The 26,474-nt window shown below is 41.6% G+C and overlaps 1 protein-coding gene and 1 long non-coding RNA gene across 2 annotated transcripts in view; one reads left to right on the top strand and one right to left on the bottom strand.

Annotated features, from left to right (window-relative positions):
- The window catches only part of FER1L6 (fer-1 like family member 6), a 64,624-nt gene that overhangs the window by 36,820 nt on the left and 1,330 nt on the right, over positions 1–26,474 (bottom strand). The window contains exons 2-13 of the mRNA XM_066548311.1: positions 19,238–19,320; positions 18,414–18,540; positions 17,744–17,798; positions 17,517–17,648; positions 16,755–16,817; positions 12,071–12,149; positions 10,421–10,577; positions 9,166–9,352; positions 7,385–7,577; positions 6,016–6,356; positions 3,252–3,360; positions 1,339–1,519 (exon numbers count right to left, since the gene is read on the bottom strand). Of these exons, the coding sequence (XP_066404408.1) occupies positions 1,339–1,519; positions 3,252–3,360; positions 6,016–6,356; positions 7,385–7,577; positions 9,166–9,352; positions 10,421–10,577; positions 12,071–12,149; positions 16,755–16,817; positions 17,517–17,648; positions 17,744–17,798; positions 18,414–18,540; positions 19,238–19,320 (1,707 nt within the window). The remainder of the gene's footprint in view (positions 1–1,338; positions 1,520–3,251; positions 3,361–6,015; positions 6,357–7,384; positions 7,578–9,165; positions 9,353–10,420; positions 10,578–12,070; positions 12,150–16,754; positions 16,818–17,516; positions 17,649–17,743; positions 17,799–18,413; positions 18,541–19,237; positions 19,321–26,474) is intronic.
- Positions 25,021–26,474, top strand: part of LOC136555558 (uncharacterized) — a 29,708-nt gene continuing 28,254 nt past the window's right edge. Inside the window, exon 1 of the long non-coding RNA XR_010783506.1 lies at positions 25,021–25,113. This is a non-coding gene — a long non-coding RNA (uncharacterized lncRNA). The remainder of the gene's footprint in view (positions 25,114–26,474) is intronic.

Genomic DNA, 26,474 nt, shown 5'->3' with positions numbered 1-26,474 from the left:
AAATGTAGTTTTTCTAAAGTACTGGATAGCCTATTAAGTACTTATTAATACTAAAAATATCCAGTGGTGAGACCACCAAGACATAATTATGAGAAGACAGTGAAAAACTCATTAATTGGTATCTGTGGCTGACCAAACTGTTTTAAATACCACAGGAGGGAATAAAAGATGCAGCATTCTACATAAATTTGAGGAAAAGGGATCTTTAATGAGAGAAAACTTTATTAATACTGGAGCAAGTCAAGAAGCAAATAGCTGATTTGAAGAGTGATTCATTCTTTTACAATGGTTTTTAAATCTAAATTCTTGTTAAGGGAAAACTAAAAAATCCCAGCTTCTCTCAGGGAAGATAATAAACCTCTGCATGTACCCACATTTGCAGTTCTGTTAACAAGGAAAAGCAATTGTCTTTCCACCAAGTACTGATAGAAAGTGCTTTTCCCCTCTCTTTTTTTACTTGCTGCAAAACCAGATTTTTTTACCATGATATTTTCATTCTTGTTTTCTTTCACTAACTCCTATTTCATCTAAGTGAGCCATTGATTGCAGAAAAGAATGAAAGTGCTTTTTAAATTTAGAGACATCCAGAAACCAAACATATCCAGGTTGATATTTTCCTCCTGGCCCTTATATCTGTAAACTGCTTGGCCTTCTAAAGGAAGAAGTGCCATTGGCAGTCACCAACACTGGGGATTGTTCTACCTACCAAAACAACAAAGAAAATATTTCTTTTTATTAGCATCTTTTAAATGAATTAAACCTTTACAATTCTTTTTATAAACAAGGTAATTTGGAAGAACTCTTCTGCATTTTTTCATCCATTGCTCCATTCCTTTTCTCAAAGCCTATTTCCTCCTACCTCTGTTACTAATTGCTATTTAAATCTGTATCTGTAATTATTAGCTCTAGAAAGTGTTCTGGGAAGGTGACTTAGCCTTGACCAGATTTCAAATTTCACATGTGACATTGTGCTTCTGGAGCTGGACACTGGCTGGGTCTCAGTTGTGACCACAGTGTGGAACCCTAAACCAGGGATGCACTGAAGAAATTGCATTTTGCTGTAGCTTTCCAATGTACAGCTGGTGTAACACACAAGACTTTCAGAAAGGATTCAAGAGCCAATGAGGCCAACATTAGATGCATATAAAATAGCTCAGAGCCTGCTCACTTCAGTGAAGCCAAGGAAATTTACTGTTGTGAAAGATGCAATTGAGGACCTGAAAGCCTCCATTTCACACAAACTTTTTCATGCTGCCTGGGTTCATCCATGAGTCCCACACGATAATAAAATAAGAACCAGAGTCCTACATGATGAGGTTTTGCCACACAGATCCTCACCTGTTCCCACCTGTGATCAGTGGCTTCTCAGGGGGTGTGGTAGATACCAGGGGTATTCCAAGGTCATGGGAAATGTCATCTTCCCCCTCATACAGAAGGCTTTCTTCTGCTTCTCCATTATGTGTCTTCTTTTTCCCTCCAGCTCCTGCTGCCACTCCATCAGTAGTATTTCCAAAGTTACCTAGAGACCCAGGGTTACAGGAGATGTCTAAATTGGAGGTGGTAAACATGAATGAGGTTTTTAAAAAAGAAAATGGCCAGTCATACCACTGGAAAATCTTTGTCCTCTCCTGTTCATTCAGCTGTTTTAACCACACCACAGTTTATTAAGGTTGTGACAGGTTATGTTTGTCCCTGGAATGTCAGGTTCTAGAACAGTGCTTCCTTGCCTGTCCCCTGTGACATATACCTAACACATCACTTAGTGATGTGATCCTCTGACTGCTGGCCCCCAGGACCTTCAGCTTTTGCTAAAGAAATTCAGAAACCAAAACAATACTGCTGTTGATAGTTCTATACTGAGGGGCTCTGATATGGGATTGATTCACACAGAAAATGTATGTCTTCCTTATAACATATGGATGATTATTTCAAAGTTTGATCTCAGAAGTGATAAACTCTTTTGCAGACAAGTAAATTTTGCACATTAGAGTTGCAGAGTTAGTAATAACAACTCTTTGAGGCCTCAGCTTCAAGCCTAATGCCAGACAACTCTGCTAATAATACAATCATCTTCCCTAAAAGGATTTTGCCCTAAAGGGTAATTATCAGCACTGGGAAAGAGGTACATCCATCAAACTGATAATTACAGATTTTAAGAGAGACAGAAAACATTCCCTGCAGGAAAATAATGTGCTGAATCACCCCATATGACATCCTGATCTGGATTTTTGGTTCAGCCTTTCATGTGAATAATGACAACTGGCTGAGTTTGGGTCCAAATTTCAGCAACACAGGTGGTTAAGAGATGTTCAGGTCCAGAATTCAGGGCTAGATTCATCTTTAGTATTAAGTCTGACAAGCATCACTATAATTCCTTGCCCAACTATTTAAATGAGTTTCTTGTCATTCTCAGCTCAGCTTCCTGCTAAGTTTCAGCAGGAATCAGTATCCCTCATTGGATTCCCCTGTTTTTCACAGCATCTCTCCCTGCACACACAGCCCTGTAGCTGAGCACAGTCACGGACATGAGCACAGAGACTGGAAGTGCCATTTGGTGGGTCTGGTACAGAGAGAATCAAATCCCTGCAAGGGAAATGAGACCAAGTCAAGCTTCTCTCTTAAGAGGAAGTTCTTCTGCTTTGAAAGTATTAATGAAAATGTCTTCATTTTCTCTTCCATTTGCTTCAAGGGATAATTTAGCTCCATGATGAAGAGCTCATGGAGTTTGGTCCTGATTTCCCCTGAAAGAAGAAAGGACTTTCCAGGAGGATATTAGGACAAGGTGGTGCCTGCAACTTGAGTCTTGGCTGTGCCTCATTCCCCTGCCACACTCACAGACCCACAGGAAACTCACTGGGGTTGGCCAAGACAGTGGACAGGGATCATCCCCACAAAGGGCTCCCTCACAGCCAGGAACTGCTCAAATGGACATCACAGAATGAGCTCTGCCTGAAGTAAATTATCTGAGTTTGATCTCCCAAGTGATGAAAAGGATAAATACTGGCTAAGATGCTGTATATATTGGGGGAGAGGATTTGCATTAATACAGGGGATTTGTGGAGTAAGACAGATAGGCATCAGGATGTTTGGCTTGACTTTTATCCAGAGAAATGATAATCAGGATTAACTCAAATGTAGGCTCTACTCTGAAGCTGACTGCTGAGCCCTGAGACACATCAGTCAGTAACACCTATCATCCCCTTGCTCCTGAGGCTGCCCCTCTCCTTTGGATAAGACCTTAACACACTTACCAACAGAAACCTCAAAGGTTATTGGCTTGTCCCCAAACTTCCTATCAATCATTGTGGCTTCAAAAAATGTCCCAAAGAGAAGGAATTCTTCAAATTTCTCTTCATAGATCTATTGGAGAAGAAGGAGCAAAATGTTGGCAATTGTTCTACTATTCTGCAAACCTTCTACTATTTTTTACAGCATAAAGGAAAAGTGCAATGGTCTTTTGTTGAATGCTAGGCTCTGTTTACATCTATTGGAGACCCAGCATCTGGTTGTGCCTGGCATGGACTCCCAGTCAAGGAGGGCCAGCTAACACTTCTGATGCTCTTGGGTCATTAATAAAAACAGCTATTAACCCCAAGCCAAGCCTAAGCTCAAAGGAGATATAATTTATGGTTTGAGTTCTCTCCAAATTTACACCCCAACTGTCGTGCCCTTCCCATCCAAACCTTTCTCATTTCACAACACCTGCAAACTGAGGCCCATTAGGCAAGATCAGCCCTAATTCATCTGCAGTTTGAGTGAGGCAATGAATAAAACATCAGCTCTACATGAATATTTGTTTCCCTGACTTCTGCAAAGCAGAAACAGTTTTTGACACAACCCATGATCTCTTCATTTTGAAAAAAAAAATTTTGCTGCTATACACAGCAAAATATCATAGGTCTTCAGTGAAAGGATTAGCAGCATCATATATCAGAGTCAACAGCTCAGATTGCAGCTCTAGAGTAACTTTAGCTTTTTATACTTGTCCAGTATGAAACCCTAATAAAGCCAAGGCTCAGAGACTATGACACACGCATCTATCTCCCATTACAAAGAAAACAAATTTTAATATCTTCTTGCAGTCAGAATAGGTCGATAAAGTTGTGCTGTGGGGTTGGAAAATTTGCTTCCGTTGTCTCAGAGGCTCTATGAGACATTTTTTGCATTATTGGTAATGTCTCCAGTTCCTGCTTTTCCTTTCAGAGAGTGGTAATACAATTACTGCCTACTGGAGCACGAAGTATTGCTGAATGTCAAAACTAAAAGAATATCAAGCATCACTGTATCATGCCTTTTATGTATTCTCTATTTGAAACTGAGAAACAGCAGCTGGAAATAAATCCTTATTATTACTATTAATTTTTGTTGGTGGGTGTTACAGCAGGGTTTGTTTCTCTGCCTGGGGTATTTGACCAGGCCCAAGACCCAGTAGTGTCTGAGCTATTCATAATAATGGATTTCTTGCATATAAAGGAAAATTATTTGGAAATAAGTGTCTTTGAATGTCATCTCTATTAGTCTTCAGAGAAGAACTGAGAGACAGAGATAATTTACAACTATATGAGTAAATAAAGTAACAGCAGAGCACAAGTTCACATAACTGGTTTGCAATTACCCATGCCAGTTTTCTGCTCACACACTCCTTGACCCACTCTAGCCAGCCCTCAGGCCAGAAATTCCAAGGCCAAGGAAGTGAACTTCTCAAGGCAAGGCCTCAAGACCAAAGAACAATTACTCCTCTCCTAGTTACTTGTAGAGATGGAATGGAAAGACTGAGGATCAGAACTAATAAAGGACACAAATATCTTAAGTGAGCTGGAACTCCCACTACAAAAAACAAAGTTTTGATCAATGACAGAGAATTACAGAATCATCAAGGCTGGAAAAGACCTCTGAGATCATCAAGTCCAAATTTGACTGAACATGCCCACTAAACTATGTCACAAAGCACCACATCTATTAATTTTTTGATCACTTCCTGTAATCTGACTCCATCACTTCCCTGAGGAACCTGTTCCAAAGCTTAACCACTCTCTTTGTGAAGACATTTTTCCGAATATCCAACCTGAACGTCCCCTGGCACAACTCATGGCCATTTCCCCTTGTCCAATTGTTAGTTGACTTGGAGGTGAGGCCAACCCCCCTCACCACAATCTCCTGCCGGGTAGTTGTAGTAGATATAGTGAAGTGGGAGGAAAATTGGTTATGAGAATTTTTTTTTCCTATTTATTGGGTAAAAAAAATGAGGTTGCATATGCAGCAATTGCTGTTGCTCCCAGAGAGTGACGTGGTGGAGCTGAGAATTAAAGCTCAAACATTGGCTCAGCTCCAAAGCCCACACACCCTGCCACACCTGCCCAGCCTTCTCAAAGCCCCATAGTGCAGATTTTCCCCTGATGTAATCCTATACAACAGGTGGAATTAGGCAAACAACATCAGTTACAACTGGTTGGGGGAAACTGAGCACATAATTTTCAGCTCTTCCTCTAAAGGTATTATCAGCCTAACACTAGCACCACATTGGCAATGCAGTAGTAAAGGAAGACACTAAATCAGGCTAGACTGTATCTGTCTCTCTGCATTTGCACAGATTTTATGTCAATGATTCTCTATTGACTTCAATTAACAACTCTGGATTTTCTTAAGTGAATGCAAGAAGTCAGGCTTTGTAATTCCCAGCTGTCCACACTGGTTCTCTGTCCATTAGCAGATATTATGTCAGATAAGTTTCCAGCAGTAATATGTGGATGCAGCCAGAGCAAAAGGGATTATATGAGAGGAGACTATGTTTTATGAACACCAAATCCTACTTGAGAGTTTTTTCATTTACAGGTACACATTGGTGCTCCATTTGTGCTGTATTATTGTGGGGAGGTCCCAAGACTGTGAAAGCATGGAGAAACTGTAGGGAGGACAAAAAGGAGTTTTATATGGCTTGACCCCAAAAACACACACCAGTGCCATTTTTGGAGGTTTAGAGACACATAACAACCAATCTCTTAATATCATACTGACCTCTAAAGGTACATCAAATGGCTCAACTTCCACTTCAGTTGAGTTCATCTTGTCTGAAGGAGAAGCTGACTTTCGGTCCTCTCCTGCTTTGTCAGTTTTGTCTTTTCCTTTCAGTGCTTTATCTTTAGCAGACAGTTTGATATCCTTGATAATGCTTGTAAACTTGGACTCACGGGCTCCTCCTGAAAGTATCTCCACAGCAATCTCAAGGAAGAGACGTCCCCTGAAGGAGACCCCTTCTCCAAAACCTTCATTAAGCTCCTGGTGGTCATCAATGAGGCTGTGGTTCCTGGGTGAGCCATAGAGATTGATCCAGGCAGGCCCAAAGGTAGGCAAAAATCCTGGAGATAAAGGACGTTGTGTGACTTTTCTGTTGGGTATTGGTGTGCTTTCCTCATTGTCTGCTCAAAAAATCTTGCCTCTAATGCCCCAAAAGCCAAACCTGGACCTATTTCTGGGCAGGGGGGAATCACTTCACACAGAGCACTGCTTTGCAGGGCAATGCTTAGACACCAAGAAACCTCTGTCAATACCCAGCCAGCTCTGCTGGGCTGGAGCTCTTTCTCAGCAGGTGATGGTACTACACCTACTGGGCAGGAGGTCTATTGCATCTCTTGGAAAAAGAGCTTGCTGCTGCAGACTAAAGACTGGGACATGATGGGAGAGGATGGAGGCTTTCTCCTTTAGGTCAAACTGTTTCAAGTCTGTGTCACTCAATTTATACACATTTTTATTTTATTTTCTGGTTAAGGACTGAGATACACATTTGAATTGGCAGGTTTAAGGAGTTACTGTGCTTTCACTGAGCTGTGATAATTGACCATGTTCCACATATAGGTCACACAACATAAACAAGGCTATGCAGGTAGACTCAAACATCAGTGAAAAGACTCCAAGTAGAGAGTCTCTCCTCAAATAGAGCAGAACACACTAGTCCAAGGTGCCTCCCTGGGCTGTGATAGCACCCAGCTGAGCCTTACCTAAACAATTTGCTCCAGTGGGTAGATCCAAAATACAAGCCTGCTCTGCCTTTGATTTTTAGTGATTTTCAGTTTGTGGCTTCATTGCTTAATAGAAACTCACATGAACTATAAACTTACATCTGTCATCCCCAATGGATTAGAGCAGACTATTGCCACAGCCACACAGATGGTAACAAATTATGCAGCAGCCCTTTAAGAACAACAATGTCAGACCCTCCATGTGCCAAGTACAATGTAATATAATGTGAAATTAAGCAACAGAAGGTGTCTCAGAACCAACACTTGAACTCTGGAGAATCCTAAATTAGGATTAGCCAGTGCCAAGATCCCATGTAAGTAGATTTTACCTCAAAGGTATATCCTGGAACAGATATTTTCCCCTTTACCTTTGTCACCATCTTGTTCATTTGATATTTTCTTCAAATCAATGAAGTGGGTGGCCAAGGCCACATCATTCATGCTGCCTTCATCCCAGACCTGGACTTTGACTCTCCGACAGAGTGGAGGGAACATTTCTTTGAAGATAATCTGCTCGTGCCACACAGGATCTGCACAGTTCTTTTGCACTGTTGTCCGGCCCTGGAATGGAAGTCCAGCAAATTTAATTCCAGAGGGGTTGAACTCTGGAGAATGGCAATGAGTACAGCAGAAATTGCACTTATCAGCATCTCTCTGGCCATTTTTAAAGCACAAATATGCTCTCTTGAAAGTACTTTGGCTTTTCTATTAGCTTCTTCATTTTGCACTCCATATCTAATAAGAAACCACATTATGGCTGAAGAATTCTCACATGCACACAGCAGAGCCTGGAATAAAATCTAATACTGCAGGACCCTTATTAACAAAATGTATCTGTAAAGCCAGACTTTGGCATTTCTTCTACAAACTGCACACCTTCAAATGTCTTTTGAAATATCTGGGTAGTGATGATGCAGTGCAGTTTTTTTCATAAAAGACTAAATTCATTACAGATTCCAGGCTGTGTGTACCAATGGGGTTACCTTAAATGAGGCAATTTATCTAGCATAAACCGTGATTATTGTGGTTCATGTTCTGGACATATGCCTGTGTGCAAGAGGGGTAGGTCCTGGAGCTGTTCCTCCAAACCTAAGGAGATGGCAGGACTGTGTCACAGTCTGTACAGTCACTGGTTGTGGCAGCATTTACACTCTCACATTAAATGGAGAGAACTGAGTCAGAAAACCCACCAAGCCTCTCTATAAAACCCTAATTTGCACACCAGTATGCAAACTCACATCAGTGACCCATTCCTGTCTTCTTCAGCCCTCTATTGAACCTGAGGGTACTGCACGTCTTTGCCTGGTTTAACCCACAGTAGTACTTTGCAATTTGGATTCATGACAAAACATACAATCAGCACCAAGATCCTTGTTCTCATGCCTGAAACATCTGAAAAGGACTGACTGGAGCTGTCCCTAAGGCTTCCTTGCACACAGAAAGCATTGCTGGCTTAAAATAGCCTCCATGTTGATTCTTTGTTTATTTGCGCCAGTAATCTAGACAGGCTCTCTGACACAGGGTTTCATGGTTACCCCAGGGGAACCAGGCCCTGGACCTCCTCTGCATTCCTCTTCCACCAGAGTCAGAAGCCTTTCTAAGCAGTAATCTGTCTCACCATGTTTGATGCTGAAGTTGCTTTAGGAGCAATGAAGCCAGGCAGCACTGCCAGTCTGCTAAAATGCTTACTCTACACAGGAAAGATAAGAGGGTCCTGAATTTCAGCAGAGTAATTCAGAAATCAATACATAGCCCTAAAAGCCTGATTGAACCACATTCACTGATTTCAGCCCTGCTGCCTTATTTCACTCGAGGGAGACCAGAACATAGCTCTTACCTAATCCCATGCTGTGTAAATCACTGTCTTGTGACTCAGTGTTTTAGTAACAGTGCTACAGAATTCTCTTTCCCCTCCTGCTGCCTGCCTGTAACCTACTGCTGTGAGCCTGATATTAGATCTGCTGGCATTAAATGTCTCCATTATTTTATTTCTGCATAATATAAGAACTGAACATTTTCTGATGACCAAGATACAAGTTTTACCTAATTTATGTAACTGTAAGTTAAAGGACATTAACATAATCACCTGCCTGTAGCACAGGTAATAGGAAATAAGGCCTACTTTTGTGATCAAGAGGATCCCAATTACCATTTGACCTGCAAACATGACCACCACATAGGGATCCACAAGGTCCTTACTGTCGCCTATGAATGCTTTGGTGACATTGGCCATGATGCTAGAGTTCATCTTTGGAAGTCCTTCTGCTTTGTAAATTCTCACATAAAACCTGGCCCATGGTCTTTCAGACGGAAAGCCTTTGGGGATCAAGAGATTCCTGAAAGGAAAAGAGAAGCTGTTGTCTTAAAATTGAAAACTTGGACAATGAAGTGATATTTTTTCCATGAGCACTGTGATCTTGGTTTAGCATGCACCTGAGAAGACACAAAAAGGTGTATGAATTTGCTTTTTCATCTAAACCAAAAACATCTTTTACCACAATAAAATTATATGGCATTACTCAGCAAACATTTCTATGTGATATAGAATCAGGTCCAGTCAGATAAGGTTCTCTGGACCTTGTTCAGTAAATTCTGAATATCTTCAAGGGCAGAGATTTGCCACTCTCTTTGGGCCCCTGTTTTGTTTGATCATGTCCATGGTAAAACACAATCTGTTCTGAAATTTCATTGTTCTTACCTGCCTCCAAAGCCTCTCATCCTTCCACTGAAAAGAGCCACTCATCTGAAAAGAACCTGTCTCTGCCCTCTTCATGTATGATGAAGCCCCTTTGAGTGCTCTCCTTTAGGCTCAAAAAGCCAACACCCACCACCTTTCCTCATAGACCATGCGCTCCCTCCGCTTGGTGACTTTCCACAGACTTGGTCCAGGATGCCAGTGGTGACCAGAAACATTGCTTCAGTAAAATTTAAAGTATGCTGGTAGCATATTTACCGCCTTGAACTTCTGTATTTTACAAGGAGAATGACAACACTCTTGAGTTTACCTAAGGATATGGAAATATCCATACACTCACATCTGAGGGTGGAGAAGGAACAGGTTTTCCTCATATTTTTTCTTCCTGCTTCACTGCTTTAAGAAATCATTAATTGGTTTCAGATCAATGAACATTCTGTCACGGGTAATTTGGAACTTAGCCAACAGGACTTGCTCAATTCTATCAGCTGCAGAGAAGCAGCCCTAATGTGCCCTTCAATTTAGATGAGAGGATTGTAAAAACTCTCTTTGAGCATGTGAGAACAAACAGGTGTACAATGTTATCCTGCTATTAACCCTGAGTTAACAAGGAAAGGACTGAAATGAGGGCAGAGACTTATTGAGGCACCTAGTAAGGAAGAAAGCAGTAAAACAAAACAAAACAAAACAAAACAAATTATTGCAGTACTTTTCAATCTGTTCCTCAGTATCAGCTGTTTTCTGTGTGGCTTGTATTGCATCACCTTTCCCCGTCACACTGAGGTCACACTTCAGGTACCCTTTGGCTCCTGTCCTAATGTCAGCAGGGTCTGTGAGAAGTGCCCACTTGTCACAAAACTGATGACCTGTAAGAAGGACAAGCTTAAACAGTCAAATAGAGGATATAAAAACATCCAAGTATTTTCCTCTTCACTCCCAGAAAAGGTAAATCCATGTTTGTGCTGTCAGAATTGTGTTGAAATGTATTTGTTTACCAGACACTTCTAGAGGGTCCAAAATACTTTGTGATCAAAAAGGCAAGCAAAGGATTGATCCAGAGCTTGTCAGAAACAAGCTCATTTTCATTATTTTTAACTTAGATCAATGACTAAAGACCAGTGGAAGCCTGGGTGAGATTTCAGCAGCTGAACTAAGGCTGAACCCTTATGAGGAAGGGACACCTCTTTGATGAGAACTGTCTGAAGATCTCAGAACTCCAGCAGCAAAACCCTTGCTGGCTACTGTAAGGCTGGCAGACAGCTGAGAAAGGGAAGGAGAGTGGACAGCCATCAGAGGAAGACGAATGAGCTAGAAGCATCTTCAGCTTCATCTTTCAAGAAGGAAAATGTTCAAGACAATTCACCCACAGCAGCCCTTGCGGTAGCCCTGTTTCAACAACCCCATCAAGAAAGGTCCTAAGTTACCATATTAAATCTTTGGACATCACCTTGGGTGGGTAAAGGAGTGGGAAGGAGAGACCACAGAGTACCAGGGATATGAGCTCAAGATCAACCCTCAGCCACCACCCTCCTGTTAAAGTGTGAGCAGGAGATACAGGACACAATTCAAGACTGACACAGCCTGAGCATGGACATGGAGTGCTCATTGCAGATAGGCCATTCCTCTCTGACTCTTACAGGAACCTTGCAGAGAGAGTGGCCCAAATGACTCTACACTCTTGCTATAACTGTGTGACATCTACAGCAAGTGGCTTAAATATGTTCTTTCCCAAAGAGAAGAAGAGACCATATCCTTGAGTAATTTTGGAAGAGAAAAAGGTACATGTTTCGTGGATGGTTGTAAAAACTCCAAGGAAGAAGTAGGTGATCTTTTCTTAGGTTCAAATGTCAGAAATCACTGAACAGCTCTGAAGATGACAAGTCAAGTGGACCCATGGTCACCTCTTTGTCATCTTCTCTCTCCCGTTGTGGCCTGCTTCTCCTCTTGTCTTGTGCTCTCCTCACCATTCCTTCCACTCTCCATCCTTGTCTCCCTCCCTCTGCTCCTTCTACCCCAGCACAGGTGAAAGAGCTTTGGATGTTCTGTAGCAAATGAGTGCAGCTGGATTTTGTAGAATATTCAGCTGTCCACTCTGACCACTTAAAGAAATTCCATCCTTGAAAAGTGTTACCCAACAATGTGCAGATTGCCAAGGTGCTTTCAGCGTTGAACTTCTCTCCAACAGTTTGGCTGGTACTCTGCTATACAAATAGGAAAACAACTCTCCCAAAAGCTTTAAGTTGGTGTAAACCACAACCATCTGAGTGGATAAGCAGCACATCTCCCTCACCACACCCCCCCTCCCCCCCGTCTCAAATCTCTCTTAGCAGACAAAAAGGGCAGAAAATGCACCACTCACCTGGCTGAATGTACACCGTCCCCAGATCCACCTTAAAGGAGCCTATCAGCACACTCCCAATCAGTTTATTGTGCATAACCTGTTAGAAAAAGCTGATTAAAGAATGTCACTATCTCTCTTCACAGTCAGCCTAAGAAAGAACTTCCAAAGATCACATTTAGTTCAGAGGCAATAAGCATCAACACCCAGCACCACCCAAAACTGGGGGCACATAGCCACAGCAGATACACCAGTATTTGAAATATGTCTTTTACCCAACATTGTGCCAATTTAGAAAACAATATAATTGCATCTGAGTGGAATCACACAGGTTCATCCCAGGTCCCTGGGATAGAGTGCAGGAATTAGAACAAGATTAGAGCACCTGCTCCTTCAGAGCAGGTGCAGTTATATTACTTACCCTGGCAGTTTTAGCTAAATCATAATGAATATAAACACATGGGATGTAACTGGTTTCAGAAGAAGCTGCAGAAATCCTATCACGGTGCAATAGCTGAATTGCCATAAAAACAGAGCACGCTCAGAGGAGAAAGAATGTGTTTCTTGGCAACATTCTAATGAACACATAAACCAAGAGAGTCATTTCTAATCTACCCCCCCACGATATTAATGAAATCAGAGAAGTGATATAGATGTAAATTAGATGGCAAGCAGACCCCAGTGAGTCTGTCTCTGTATTCTTCCTGCCAAGTGATGAATTTAATTTAATTTAATTCAAATTTAATTAATAATTTTCAATTGCCATGATTCCCAGACCTATATATTTCCGTTTCTTGTTTTCAAATACTTGCATGGGGCTCACTTTACAGACAAGGCAGAAGCTTCTTCTAATGGAAGATTTGCTCTAGAGCTGTATTTCTCAAAAAATGTGTCTCACCTGGTTTCAGAATAGCTTAAAAGTTGAAACCTATTCCTTGGTTTGGAAAAGCTTCTGAAAGAGGCCAAATTTTCTGGAACACCTTGCCCAAATTGCAAAGAGAAATTAAGCTCTTTCAAGTCTACAGAAGTTAAATCTAAATATTGGAAGTAAACAATCAAGCCTGCAACAGCATTTCAGGAGTCTGGGACACATCACTTTCTCTCTTTGGACCTACACATTGTAGGTAAGGATATTTCTGGAATAGGAAGACTTCTGCAATTTTGCATTGGATTGGTCATGTGACTTTATTTTCTACACTTTTCAAGAGCAGGAGACATACATTTCCAAATAAATATCACTGACACCTTCATCAAGATTCACCAGAAAATTCAGGAAGTTTCTCATTGCAATATAATGTCCTTCCCTGTTAAGGGCCTATGGCCACTGTGCCACTGTGACCTGGGGAACACACTCAGCTGTCCTTGGTAATTCCTCACTTCAACAGAGAAGCAGTTTCTAGAGCTGAAAAGTCAAGAGTGGACAAAGGAACAGTTTTACTTTACTATTAAGCTGAAAAATTAAACAACATTCATGTGGAAGAGGAGTTAGTGTGAAGTTAGTGCTGCATGCACAAGAACTGCTTTTCCTCAATCCCTGATGCTGTCAGGTCCCATCATAGCACTGGCCCCTCCCTCCTATGAGGTTGGACTAGAGCACACACAGGGTTGGGAAGAAGCCTTGAAATCTGTTGGGGTTCTCCCTGAAGCCCGGCAATATTACAGCTTTGGAGGAAGTGCATGGGAATGCCCAAATCAACAGATCCAACTAGGATAGATTAAAGGGGGAAGAAGGCTGTAGCCCTTTCTGTAGGGAAAAAACCCCACAAGCTTCTTTAAGACTCAAAACCAAGATGAGGGTATGTGGTGAGTCCAAAGTGGTGCTGTTTCATTGCTCTTTGCTCATTTCCTCTCCATGACAGCCTGTCCAGAGAGTGTTAAATGTTAAATGTGTGAAACTCACTTCTCTGTCCTTGAGGTTTGCTTTGTGAAAAGTAAATGCCCCTGTTCCACTGAAATTATGCAGGTTTCCACTCCCTGCAGTGCATGTTGCTTTTAATGCTGAGGAAATAACTCACTGCTTCTATTAAACACTCTACATCTTTCCTCATCCCTTTTTTTCCAAGTGTATTTTCTTCTAATGCAACAAAGCAAGTGAGCATGAAGTTTTATAGCAGATCCCTCTTGTCTTCTCTGAGGGGAACATCACATCCACACCACATCTAATTAAAGATTTGTGTCTTTTCACACTTGACTGTAGATGACGGAAGGATTTGCTTCAGATTTTCTGAATAAGCACAAACATACATAGTGTTACACTGAGGAATAGTTCAGTAAGGGAGATACAGGTTTAGCACACAAGGGTCACCTTATTTTACTATGTTATTACTACAAGTTTGCTGAAATGTACAGGAAGATAATAATGAAGAAAAAATCTAATTATTAGCAGGTTCTGTGAAATTGAGTGTCTCATTTTTCTCTCAAATGCAGGGTTTGAATACAGCTAAACTACTAAACTGATGGACAAGGGCACTAAACTATTTTGTTTTCCTTAAGCTTCCATATGCAAATAAGTTCATAATGGAGGCTACTAATCTTTGTTTCTTCTTAAGATTCATGCTAAGCAAGTGCTGTGAAACTTTCCATCCCTCAGGGTTTCCTTCACTCCAACCACACATATTTTCTCTCTTTGTTTCTATTCCCCTGATAGTTTGCATTCTCCAGAACTATGTTGCAAGGTAATGAATCTCTGTTTTCAATAGCATACATGAGCACTGCCCAAGGTTAGTTCATTGTTGTTACTGAGCTTCTTCCTAAAGTCATTTTTACCTAGAAGACCTTTAATTTCTTAGTGTTGCACCTTCATCAGCTATAAATAAAATAAGTTTGCTGAGCCTGATGAAACTGTGCAGATATACAGCAGGTAATGGTGACATGTTTTCCCACACCCCCACTGCAGTCAGAAAAAAGCTGGCACTTCCCCCTCCACTACTGGATATATGGAATCTATATCAAAAGAATGTGAGATTGGAAAGACTGGCCACATGTCAGAGAAAAATAGCTACACATCCCCAACAGCACCAGCAGCACACAGGAGCCAGTGTCTTGGTAGTGTGCTGCTACATGAACCATGTCTGAAACATCTCTGGGGCCACAGGCTGTGATATGTCACAGCTGTGAGGTGATATCTGCTCCCATGCCATTGTCAGCCTGTAGTAAATTCTGTCCTCACAGATGAGATCAGAGCTGCAGATACCTTATGTAGTTATGAACTTCATATGTTTGAGCTCTGAGTGTGATACAGTGGATGTTAATGGAACTTTAGGATTCCAACTGTCAGTGTACTCCCTGCACTGAAAACCTACTTGTCCAGTTGTCCCTGTGTAATGAACACATTTTATTCTGTAGCTGGGAAAGTCACTCTATTGGCAGCTCAGAAAAGGAAGTAGACAGTGATGTGTCCTATAGCTCCTGAGCACTGCTTGTTTCTGTCAAGCTCAACCAGCACAGATCTTTTCCTGGTGTACATCGTTGAAATGGACAAAGCACTCCAGAGAAAAAGAGCATTTCCTGGAGCAACAACTGTTGCACTGTTTATTGCCAGAGAAATCTCTGACAAAATGGATGATGGACTTCTAACAAAAACAAGAGTTCATGAAGGGCACAGCTTTTGAAGTTTCCAAATAATACAAATACAGTGCTGTCCAGAGTCTCATGAGATCTTTAATTCCTTAGCAGCTTTGCTACACATGGTGATGAGTTTTGGACAAGATAATTAACATGGCTCCATAGACCTGGCCTTCCAAAATGCACATCATTATCCAATGTCCAAGCCCAAGAGCATGTGTGTCTCCATCAGGATTGTTCTGAGATGTCACAGAAACATGGAATCATTTAGGTTGGAAAAGATCTTTAGGATGGAGCCCAATCATTAACCCAGCATTGCCAAGTCCACCACTGAACCATGTCCCCAGCTGCTACATCCACATGCCTTTTAAATCCCTCTGGGGATGGTGATTCCACCGCTTCTCTGGGCAGTCTATTCCAACCCCTTCAGTGAAGAAATTTTCCTAATATCCAGTCTAAATTTCTCCTGGCCAGCTTGGGGCCATTTCCTTGTGGAATGCCCTGTCACCTGTTACTTGGGAGAAGAGACCAAGCCACACCTGTCTCTAACCTTGTTTCAGGTTTTTGTAGAGAGCAATAAGGTCCCCCTTGTAGTTTTGCTGGGACTTGAGTTGCACTGAGCAGTGGAAGCAGCCCTGAACTCTTGGAGAGCACTTCCATGCTTATAGCAACCAACCAGTGACACTCAGGCAGCCCAAGAGCCCCTGCTGAGGAAAAGTGTCTGCATTACTTTAGTTTCATTTAGTTAGAAACAGTTATATCTGAGGAACCGATGTAAACAAGAAGTTTCAATTCAGTCATTTGAATCAAGTGGCAGGCTGAAAATTAGATGGATGAAGGCAGTGAGAAGAGAGAGCTAAGCTGAATTTTCTCATTCTTCCTTGCAGTTTGCCACACAGCAATGAGTGTCCCTAAAAATGCAGACTAAATCTTCCTTTTGGGTATGTTCCTTCAAATCTCTGCCAGCTGACTCCTCCTCCTTATCCTCTCTTCTATCCTCTTTCCTATACTTCATGGTGACTTTCTAGCACTCTTGGTACTAAAATTGTTTATTTTTAACTACATTAAGAATAATTTAGATTTGAAGTGACACAAAAACAATGACCTTTACTTACTGTGTTAAGCTTTCCTGGATACTTACAGAGATGTTGATTATTTTGTCAAACAGCAACACCTGCGGTCCAACGAAATCGAACACAAAGTACTGTGGGAAGAGGGGGCAGCAGATGAGAACCATCCCTGGGCAGGCAGGCAGTGCTGTCAGCTGCATGGCTCAGCATTTTATGTTCCTGCACAGAGCCCAGGTGAGATGCTGGGGATGCAGGGGGGCAGTGGTGGACAAAGCAAAATTCTTTCCTTGTCCCTGATGTGTTACTGCCATGGCCCAGACTTATTTTCTACTCTATTCCTTGCATAGCTGCACAAGACTTGCTTCACAAATGCCCATGGGCCTCAGTCTGCATCAGAAGGTATTGTCAAAAGGGACAGGAGGCACAAGGAAATTGCTTTTGGGGGTCGTTTTCTGTCATTTGTCAGCAATTGGAACAAACATATGTCAAGGAAAGGCTGAAAGCATGAAATAGTAGAAAAGGGAGTGGAGATGTGGAGGGGTGTAGTATAGACAAAGCTCCTAAATGGATGATTTAAAAAACTGCAGTAGCAGTGGTGGTAAGGCAGAATGTGCTGGAGAGGTTAGGGAACAGTTTGGACAGACCTTGAGAAGAGAAAGAGCAAACAGATCTGAAACCCAAGGGAGCTATTCCTGGTGCTTTGTCTCCTGGAGAGACATCCCTGCTCAGACATGGAAGTGCTGCAACTTAATTCATCCCCTTATGAGCTACCAAATGGCAGAGTCCACCCAGAACCATTGAAGAAAGTGTCTTTTTAAAGAGAAAGCACTTACTTCATTGTAGAAAGGGGCATTTGTGCCTTCCTTTACTGTTGTTTGCTTCTTCTCATCACCTATCTCGATGATCACCACGGGGTCGATGTTCTCGCCCACCAGCTGCCTGGCCTCGATGATGGTGATGGCAATCTGTGGGGCACAAGGACACCATGGACACTCCTGGGCTCAGGTCCAGCCTGCCTGGGGAATTCACAGTCACAGAAGGGCTGTCACCCCCTGCTCACCTGGTAGTTCTGGGATTTCATCTCCTCTTCATGAATTCTGGTCACCAGCTTTGCCCTGTTTAAATGTCAGAAGAAGTCATTAGACATCTCTAGGCAAGAGCTGGTACTTGGACACACACTGGAAAGACTTCTCAACAGTAAACAAGTATTATTTATGGCAGACAGCTTTGTTGTGAACTGTTAGGCTGTCATCAGCAGAGACCATCTCTGTCTTTCTTATATACTTTTTGATAGGGAAATATTTTGCATCCACACAAACCAGTGCAGCTACCTATCATGGCAATGATTTCACTTGTTGATCCCATCAAGCTTGACTCCATTCCTCCCCAGACTACATTCCTCTTCTGTATGAAAAGCACAACTACACAAGCTCTTCACTATCAACATCACTGTTCCCTTTGGCTTATTTTGTTTAGCAGAGCTCCTTAACACAGCTGTGGCACACTCAGGATCCATTTCATCTTCTCCCTGCACTGGATAGCACCTGGTGATACCTCTGAGCTAAGTGCATTCCACTCTGTCATGTGGGAGAGCAGGAGTGAAGGGATCACTGCTGTCAGCAAAGGGATTTTCTGTCAGAGGTTTTGTGGAAGGGTAATGCCCTTCCTGGGAAACAGGAATCTGGAAAAGATGTTTAGGGGGATGCTAGGTAAGACACATGAAGAAGCACCTTTTCCTATTTGGGCTTAAGGATCCAAAAGCACTGGACAGAGCATCACTGTTCATTAGGTCTTCCTCTGACTCTTCCTGTCTTCCAAGAGTGTCATGGAGAAAACTTGCAATCTCACCATGATCACCTGATGAAGAAAACAGACAAGGAAATAAAACCTACATCTGATTTCTAGTAGCAAAAAGCTCACTTGGAGAAGAGCAGTGAATTCATCATCATGAACTGAATCTTTTATTTATTTGGGTGTCCCAATTAGAAATACTCCTGTGGTCTGTATCGAGCAGCATTGATTATAGCAGCAGCTCCCCTCCTGTGCAAAACCATTTCCCACATCCATTTGGCTGTAGCCACTCTCCTCACCCTGTGTGCACTCACAACAGACACACACACACTACTGAGTAAATCTGCCAGCTTCATTGAGCCAGCCCATCCAGCCATCACAGCAGGCTGTGTATTTATGGTTTCTAAAACAAGCAGAACTTCTGGAGGAATTACACACTTGTAGTAAATTACCTACCTGTAAAGTAGGAAAAAACCTCTCAAAAATGTGCCATCTCTCTATGGAAAGAGACAGGCTGACATTTTTAGTTTAATGTACCAGATAGAGCAGTGTGAACTCACAGAATGTGGATGTGAACTTCATGAAACAGTTGATGCAAAAAGAATTACCTCTCTGTTTATTTGGGAGTGATAAGGAGTTTACTGCCTGTTTTATCAATGCTAAGCCTTGAGACACAATTCAAATGAGTTCACATGAAATCAGATCTAATATAATCCCCCACCACCTGCTCATGCCTGTTGAAATATTGATTTATGAGGCTTACCCAATGCGTCTTTGTTTGCAATCGTCAGCCCTTTCTCGCCTTTTTTCTTCTTCTTCAGCTTCATGCCAGCAAACAGCCCCTTTCTGAAAAAATAAAGAAAACTGATCAGTGCAGTATTTTCAAACTTTTCTCTGTACTGGATTCTAATTTAACTCAAGGAGTTGTTAGGAGGGAGTTTTGATTTCCTAACAAGATCATTATATTCTGAATTTCCTTTTATCGACAGCAAAGGAGAGAAATGAGAGAAAGCTGTGACTTCTTGCTTCATGAAATATAGTTGTTTTTTTTTTAAATTTGGCCATGTACAGGCAAACATAATGAGCCAAAACTTCTGTTCAAACCAAGATGGCAAGACGCAAAGAAAGGAAATCAAAGCTAAGTTTCTAATCTACTGACTTCCCACACATGTAGCTCATTCCTTATGCCTGTGACAAGGCCAGAGATAAAAGGCAGAGTAGAGGATCCAGAACAAAAGCAGTTTTCCACTGAATTGAGATAAAGTCATTTGTGTAAATACCTTTTGTGTAAATACCCACTACACCCACGGTATCAGTGGCACATACACCACACAATTTAGGTAGTTCTCACTCCCCTTCAACAGCAAAGCAATGAACAAGCCTGAACAAGGGTTACTCCTCAAGCTGTGTTAGAGAGGTGTTTCTGCCTAGCATCAGTTCTTCCAAGAAAATAAATATGTCACATGTTCCAGAGAGAGAAACAATCTATGCTGCTTGAGAACTTTGTGCTGTTAACTGTACTGGCAAACAAACCAAGTAATGACAGGAAACACAAAGGATTTCATATAATAGGAGCATTTTTCAGGTTCTTTGTTGGCCACAAACATGCAGTGACAAATATTCAGGAAATTTTCTTCCTCCTATCATCAGAGGATTTGTTTGCCTAAATTATTGTAGGTATAAAAATTTACCTGCAGAAGCACACAGTCCAATGAGCCAAAACAAGCAGGCACCTACAAGCTGAGTAAATCTGATAGTGACCAGTGCTCAAACATCTGAAATCAACTGCAAACTCAAACTGTGGAGGAAAAGATAGTGCAAACTGGAAGGGGAAGTTGGTAATGTTTAAAGGTTGTATTCAGAGCAAGCAAATTAGGTTTACTGGCCAGCCCAAGAGGAATGTCAGCAATGTAGGGTACAATTGCAGAAAATGTAAAACTTTGTGCCAAAGGATCCTAAAATCTGATCAGTATGAGTGGAAATATAGCACCCAGACAAAAACAGGCCTCAAGCAAAGCAAGAGTCAGAGGGTGACTGCAGGAAATGGCAATTAATAAAGCCTGATGTGTTAACTGGGCCGATTTCCATGATTCTTATGTTTACATAACACTTGAAACTGCCTAAAGACAGAACTGCAGAAGGTGCCACAGGGTAACAGAAAGAGAACTGGCCAAGCTTTGAATAACTGCATGATGCCAAGAGCAAAATCCATGTTTGAAGTAAACCAGATTTCAGTCTCAGGTTTTTATTCTGTCAGAGGTTTGGGCACAAATGGCATCAGGCTGCATCTGAGCTCTCCTGCACCCCTGACCCAGAGGTTTCCTTAGCCAGGATAACCATGCAGAGATGTGTCCCTCGACAGCACCAGAGAGGCAGCAAGCACAGGTCTCCAGCAAGGCTCAGCTATGGGAACAAAGAGTGTGGGTGTGTTCAGCAGGAGAGCAGGGTGGCATCCTCTGTACATGGGATTGCCAGAGAGAATCTTCTGTGGAAGGGTCTAAACCAAGTAAATAAAGTATTCAGGGAACTGAATGAATCAATCCTTCTCAACAGGCTCCATCACTTTGATATGTAAACCACTTGCCAGCCAGTGTCAGTGTGCACACCTGTAGGAATGTGCCCTCTGTTGACAAAGTAACCAAATTATCCTTTGTCTCCTTAAAAAGGAAAAAAGCCCAGAAGTTTCTCTCCTCAATTTGGTAAAAAGACACCTCATAAGACCTTTAGGACTTCACCTCAAACCTAGGGCTGCCAATTAGACAGAAGCCAAAAAAGTCCCACTTGGGTAATTCACTAGAAAGAGAACAAAGGAAATCATTGGTTTTGTGAAGTGTTTTAGCAAGAGCAAAAACCTCTTGCCCCTAGCTTGAGTTTTCTCTGTAAGACCTTTGTTATTTTGCCTTTTATTAAAACTTTTCTGTTTCCAACACTACCTCAGAAGCCATCCTGCTGATTTGATGCCATTCCAGGTAGCACAGCTATCTTGGGTGTGATAGGTTTCTCTGAGAGCTCAGAAGACCTGGCTTGAGGAGAAAACCCATCAAACACCCTAATACTGTGCACATGGGTAGCATCCACACTGCTTAATACAACCAGCTAGGCTTCCTGAAAGTGTTCTGTGGATATGCTTTTGTGGTAGACAGTTTGTTCTCATGGAAGGAATAAAAAACGTAAACTTTCTTCAGATTTCCACAAAATATTTTTCCCAGCAGTTTTGACATAAATTCTGAAACTGCTGAAAACTTGAAAATTATTCCATCCCTTCTTCCTCAAGATGGTGTAAATTTTAACAAGAGAAAGTTTGGACCTTCTATGCAGTTATACCGGATTTGAGAATGACCCCAAAGTTATCCATACCCATCTGTATCCCTAAACCTGGCATAAAACTTTGTGCCACCTCTAGGTAAACCCCAAAGATATAGTGAAGAAATGTCTCCCATGTTCCCCCAGGACCTCCTGGCTACCAGTGAGGCACAAACATGGGAAATCAGGAGAGCCTTTTGTGCAGAAAATCTCATTCACCTGTCATGGACCTGAGGGGAGATTGGAGGTTGTTAGTGTTGAGGAATTACTCACAAACTTCAGTGAAGATTTAACCCCTATGTGTCACACAATGCACAAATAGAGGCTTTGCTCCTTACTCAATCCTACAAGCTAATCTGAGATAGAATAAAGCAATTTCACACCCAAAGAGAAGGCAGATGAAAGAATTCTTACGGGCTACAAAGAGGTTTCCTGTTTCAAGTGCTTTGATTAGAAGCAATTAAAAATCAGCCATCTCAGCTAATCAAGAACATTTCTTAGTTAAAAAGGACTGAGTGTCCCAGCTCCTTTCACATGGGGATTGCAAAAACATCTGAAGTTATGAGAATTTTTTTCTTTTCTGCATATTCACAGTACAATGTAGAGATGTGTCTACATGTTGCAGACATCTTTTCACTAAAAATCCTTTCTTTAGGATTTTTCCTTCTGAGAAGCTAAGAGGCCTCAGAGACAGAATGTAAACAATGGGTATCTGCTGCTGTGGAATGCAACAGGTCCATCTGTGATTGGCCCATCTTGGATGTTTATAATTAATGGCCAATCAAGGACCGAGCTATCTCGGACAGAGGCCGAGAGAGCTGCCTTTGTTACCATTCTTCTTTTCTATTCTTAGCTTAGCCAGCTTCTGAGTAAACCTTTTCCTTTCCTATTTCTTTTTAGTATAGTTATAATGTAATATATATATATATTATAAAATAATAAATCAAGCCTTCTGATCATGGAGTCAACATTCTCGTCTCTTCCTTCACCTGAAAACCCCTGTGATCATGGTCACATTTACATTTTTTGTTTATGACTGTGATTCATTGAGGCTTCCCTGATATAAATAGTAAATAAGAGTGGGACAGCAACCAAAGCACAGCATTTGCCTATACTCAGACCATGTTGAATTTGCACCTCTGTGAACACTTGTGCTCATTTCCTCTTATCAGTGCCACAGGTCCACTGGGTCTCTGAATTAATTTTCATACCTTGAAAAAAAGACTCACAAATTTCATTCCCCTCTTGTCAAGGTTCATCCATGGCAGCGTCCAGCTTTCAAAAAATTGCTTTCATGCTCTTTCTTTTCATCTAAGCTGTCCCATCATCACAGAGGCTTTGTGATCACTTCTTGCACAGCATAATGTTCTCTTAGATATCCAATAATTGCAATTTGCAGTCTAATTTAAAGGAAAGTTGGCAAAAAAAATCCACTTCAGAGCTGTCAGCATGAGAGCTGAAATGACCTTACTAATACTGAACCTCAGAGTCCCTCCACATTTTTTAAACGTAGTATTTTCTTCCAGCAAAATCTTTTCAGAAGTCTGTGTGCTTGAAGAGTTTTAAGAGGAGACTGGCTTCCTGCTGTGGGAATGGTGACAAGCCATCCAGAGGCAAACAGGCCCTTGTAGGGTGCAGGTTATCTGCCTCACTCTGGGCACTCACTGAGGGGTGGCAGAAAACACTTCTCCATCACTTATGAAGTTGGAAGAACAAACTGAGCCATTTAAACACAGGCATGTGTAGTTCCAGGAGGGCTCTTCTGTCCCTCCCTCAGAGCCCCTCTCTGTGCAGTTTTCCAGAACTCAGTCAAGAAAAACCCAGACTTGGGCTTAGCTACAATAGACCAAGACATTTGTCAAGTTCCATTTCTGTAGCCTTGAGATGCCCTTCCCTTGTGCTGGTGTGTGAGCTGTGCACCTCATGGGCACAGAGGAACGAAACCAGGGAGTGAGATCTGCACACCAGAGCAGACACAGATACAAAGCCTCTTTTATCCAGCACATCTCCTGACATCATCCAGTTCTCACATCTCCCAAGACCATCCAGCTCTCCCATGGAAGGCTGGGTGAGCTGCCAGCGTGCTCTTGGCAGCAGAAAGTCCTTGTTGGAATAGCTGCCCTGCTTTTTCTCCTGAGTCCCTTCCTCCCTGGAAGCAGAAGCCTTTGCAAACCTTTTGGAACCATCAAAATTATTTAGTTCAGGGATGATCAAAGGTTTGTGCACCTCAGCTCTGAGCCAGCACCAGTGCCTCAAGACTGTAAGCCATGGGCACAGTGGTTGCCTTGGCTGAGGAAGCAGAAACTGAAGAAAGAGGAAAAAATACTTCTGCCTTCCTATACATGAACATAAAATTTGATAGGTGAGGTTTTATCTTTGGATTTTGTTGTTTACATTTTCTAAGATGTCTTGGTGGGGTTTTTATTAGCTCCTAAAAATTCCACTTCTTTCAATGTAAGTTCTTTTTCAAAAGAGTCATTCAGTATATCAGACAGTACTGCACCAGGTGAATAATTATCTACATGAGTAGTTCTAATTTCCATGAAATAAACACCAGTTCTCTAAGTTATAAAAATGTTACTTCATTTCAAATGAGAAAAAAAAAAAGAAACAACAAACCTGAAATGTAAGGATGACTCTTGGCTCATTTTAACACTCCCACAATATGCACTAGTCAAGGAAATTATCTCATAACTTAAATCCCTTTTTCCAAAGACTGAAATATAATTACAATACAAAGATGTGGCTTCAAAATGAAAAGTCTACTAAATCTAAAACAGTCACATAAAATCACAGTTGGTTAATTCACAACCATTTTTTATTAAGACAGTATGTCATTTGTGATAATAAGTGAAGTTCCAGAGAAGAAATTTTTTGCATTACATTTAATTATTAAGGAGGGCTGAATAAAATAAATTCTGTGATCTTGGGCATATGGAAAACAAAAAAATCTTAATGAGTGGTTAAAACGTATTCATTTCATGCCTTCTTTTCTCAGGATTATAGAAGTTAAGGGAAGACTTCACCAATTAATTCATTTCATTCACTGTTTCCCAGCGCAGGGATGCTTTGTTTAGTATATTGTCAGATCCTTCATCCTGCTTCAGCAAAGAACCTCCCTTTATCCCCAGATCCATTATTTCTGATGTGGTTCTTTCAAAGCTTGGAGCTTTTACAAGCTGCCTTAACTTGTTTACACTTTTCCTGATTTCCCTCGGTTCTGCTGTTTTGACAGGTCCAAGGATTTGCAATAGGAAAGCTTCAGCTCTTCAAGAAGGTGAATTCAGGATCCTGTATGACAAGCTGCAATTTAAAAAACAGCTGTGGCAGCCACAGGTATCAGTTCTGAATCTTGGGGTTTTTCATATCTATGTGACACTGTGACTTTACATGTCTTGACTCAACTATTAATATCTCCTCCATAAGAAAACAAAATTGCAAGTTGACAATAAAGTGGTCAGGATTAGTTACACACTGGCTCTGTGCATTCAAGAAAAAGCTCTAAAATAGCTATTCAGGAGAAATTCTGCTGTCTTTGGGGGTATTTCTGTGTAAAACTTCTGTTTATTGCACTTCAGCAGTCAAAACCTGAAATCAGCCACTAGATAGCATAAGAAATTAAATTAAAATATGAAAGGGAACTTCTTATTCCTTTAAATTACTGCATTCTGGCTACAGCTTGCTGCTTTGTATTCCCATCTCAAAAGGAACCTAAAACTCAGCAATTCAGAGAAAACACAGTGAAGTGTGATCAAAAGAGGGTTCTGGCAGAGTCTGTTTAGCCTGAGAAAGAGATGATAGCTTGTGCTTTTTAGGTGGTGCAGTGAGGTAAAAATAATGAAGCAGGTCTGAGAAATGCTGAACTGGCTGCCAAACACTAGAAGATGGTCCTGGAGTCACCCCTGGTGGTCTCTGAATTAGCAGCTCAGTGTGCAGCATCAGTGAAAGCATCCACACTCTGCTGGGTACTGTCAGGATGGGTGTCAGCAAGAAAGGAGTGAGTGCCAGCTTGCCTCTAAAGCACTGGTGAACCTACACAAGGTCATTACACAGGATCACAGAATAAATCCGTTTAACATCTCGCATTCTGTGTGCAGCTTTGGTCTCCACGTCTCAAATAAGGCAACAGGGTTAGAGAAGGCACAGAAAAAGGGTGGGAAAAGTCAGTTTATGACAGACTGAAACAGCTATAACTCTTCATTTGGAGAGGAGATGACTGAGTGGGAATAGGATGAAATTTTTTAAATTTAAACTGGCAAATAGGGTGAAAGCAGAGCATAACACACAACACTAGAATGAGGATGCACCTGATGAAACAAGACTGAAAATGCTAAAAGGATTGGATGGGGATGTACCCATTAACCCTCATGATAAAAACGTTCTGGATGCTAAGGAGAATGGACACAGAAAGTGCCCAGGCTCATGTGCTCTCCCTGAATATCCCATCCTTTTGCCATTGCTGGAGAAGAGCACAGTTCCAGATGGATATGGGATCTGACCTCATAGGATGTTTCTCCTGTTCAGGTCATTCCCTGATCATAAATACCAAATCCATGCACGGCTGGGTCACCTGGCATGGATTTGAATCAGGTATGGGTTCATTATCATGTTTCTGTCTGAATGATCAAAGCATGCATACATAAGGTTTTGCCAAAATTACACCTAATCCAGCATAAGCCTGATAGGGAAAAAACGAA

This window comes from Molothrus aeneus, chromosome 1 (genome assembly GCF_037042795.1).
Source record: "Molothrus aeneus isolate 106 chromosome 1, BPBGC_Maene_1.0, whole genome shotgun sequence".
Classification (NCBI taxonomy): Eukaryota; Metazoa; Chordata; class Aves; order Passeriformes; family Icteridae; genus Molothrus; species Molothrus aeneus.
This window is presented reverse-complemented; position numbering and strand designations above follow the sequence as displayed.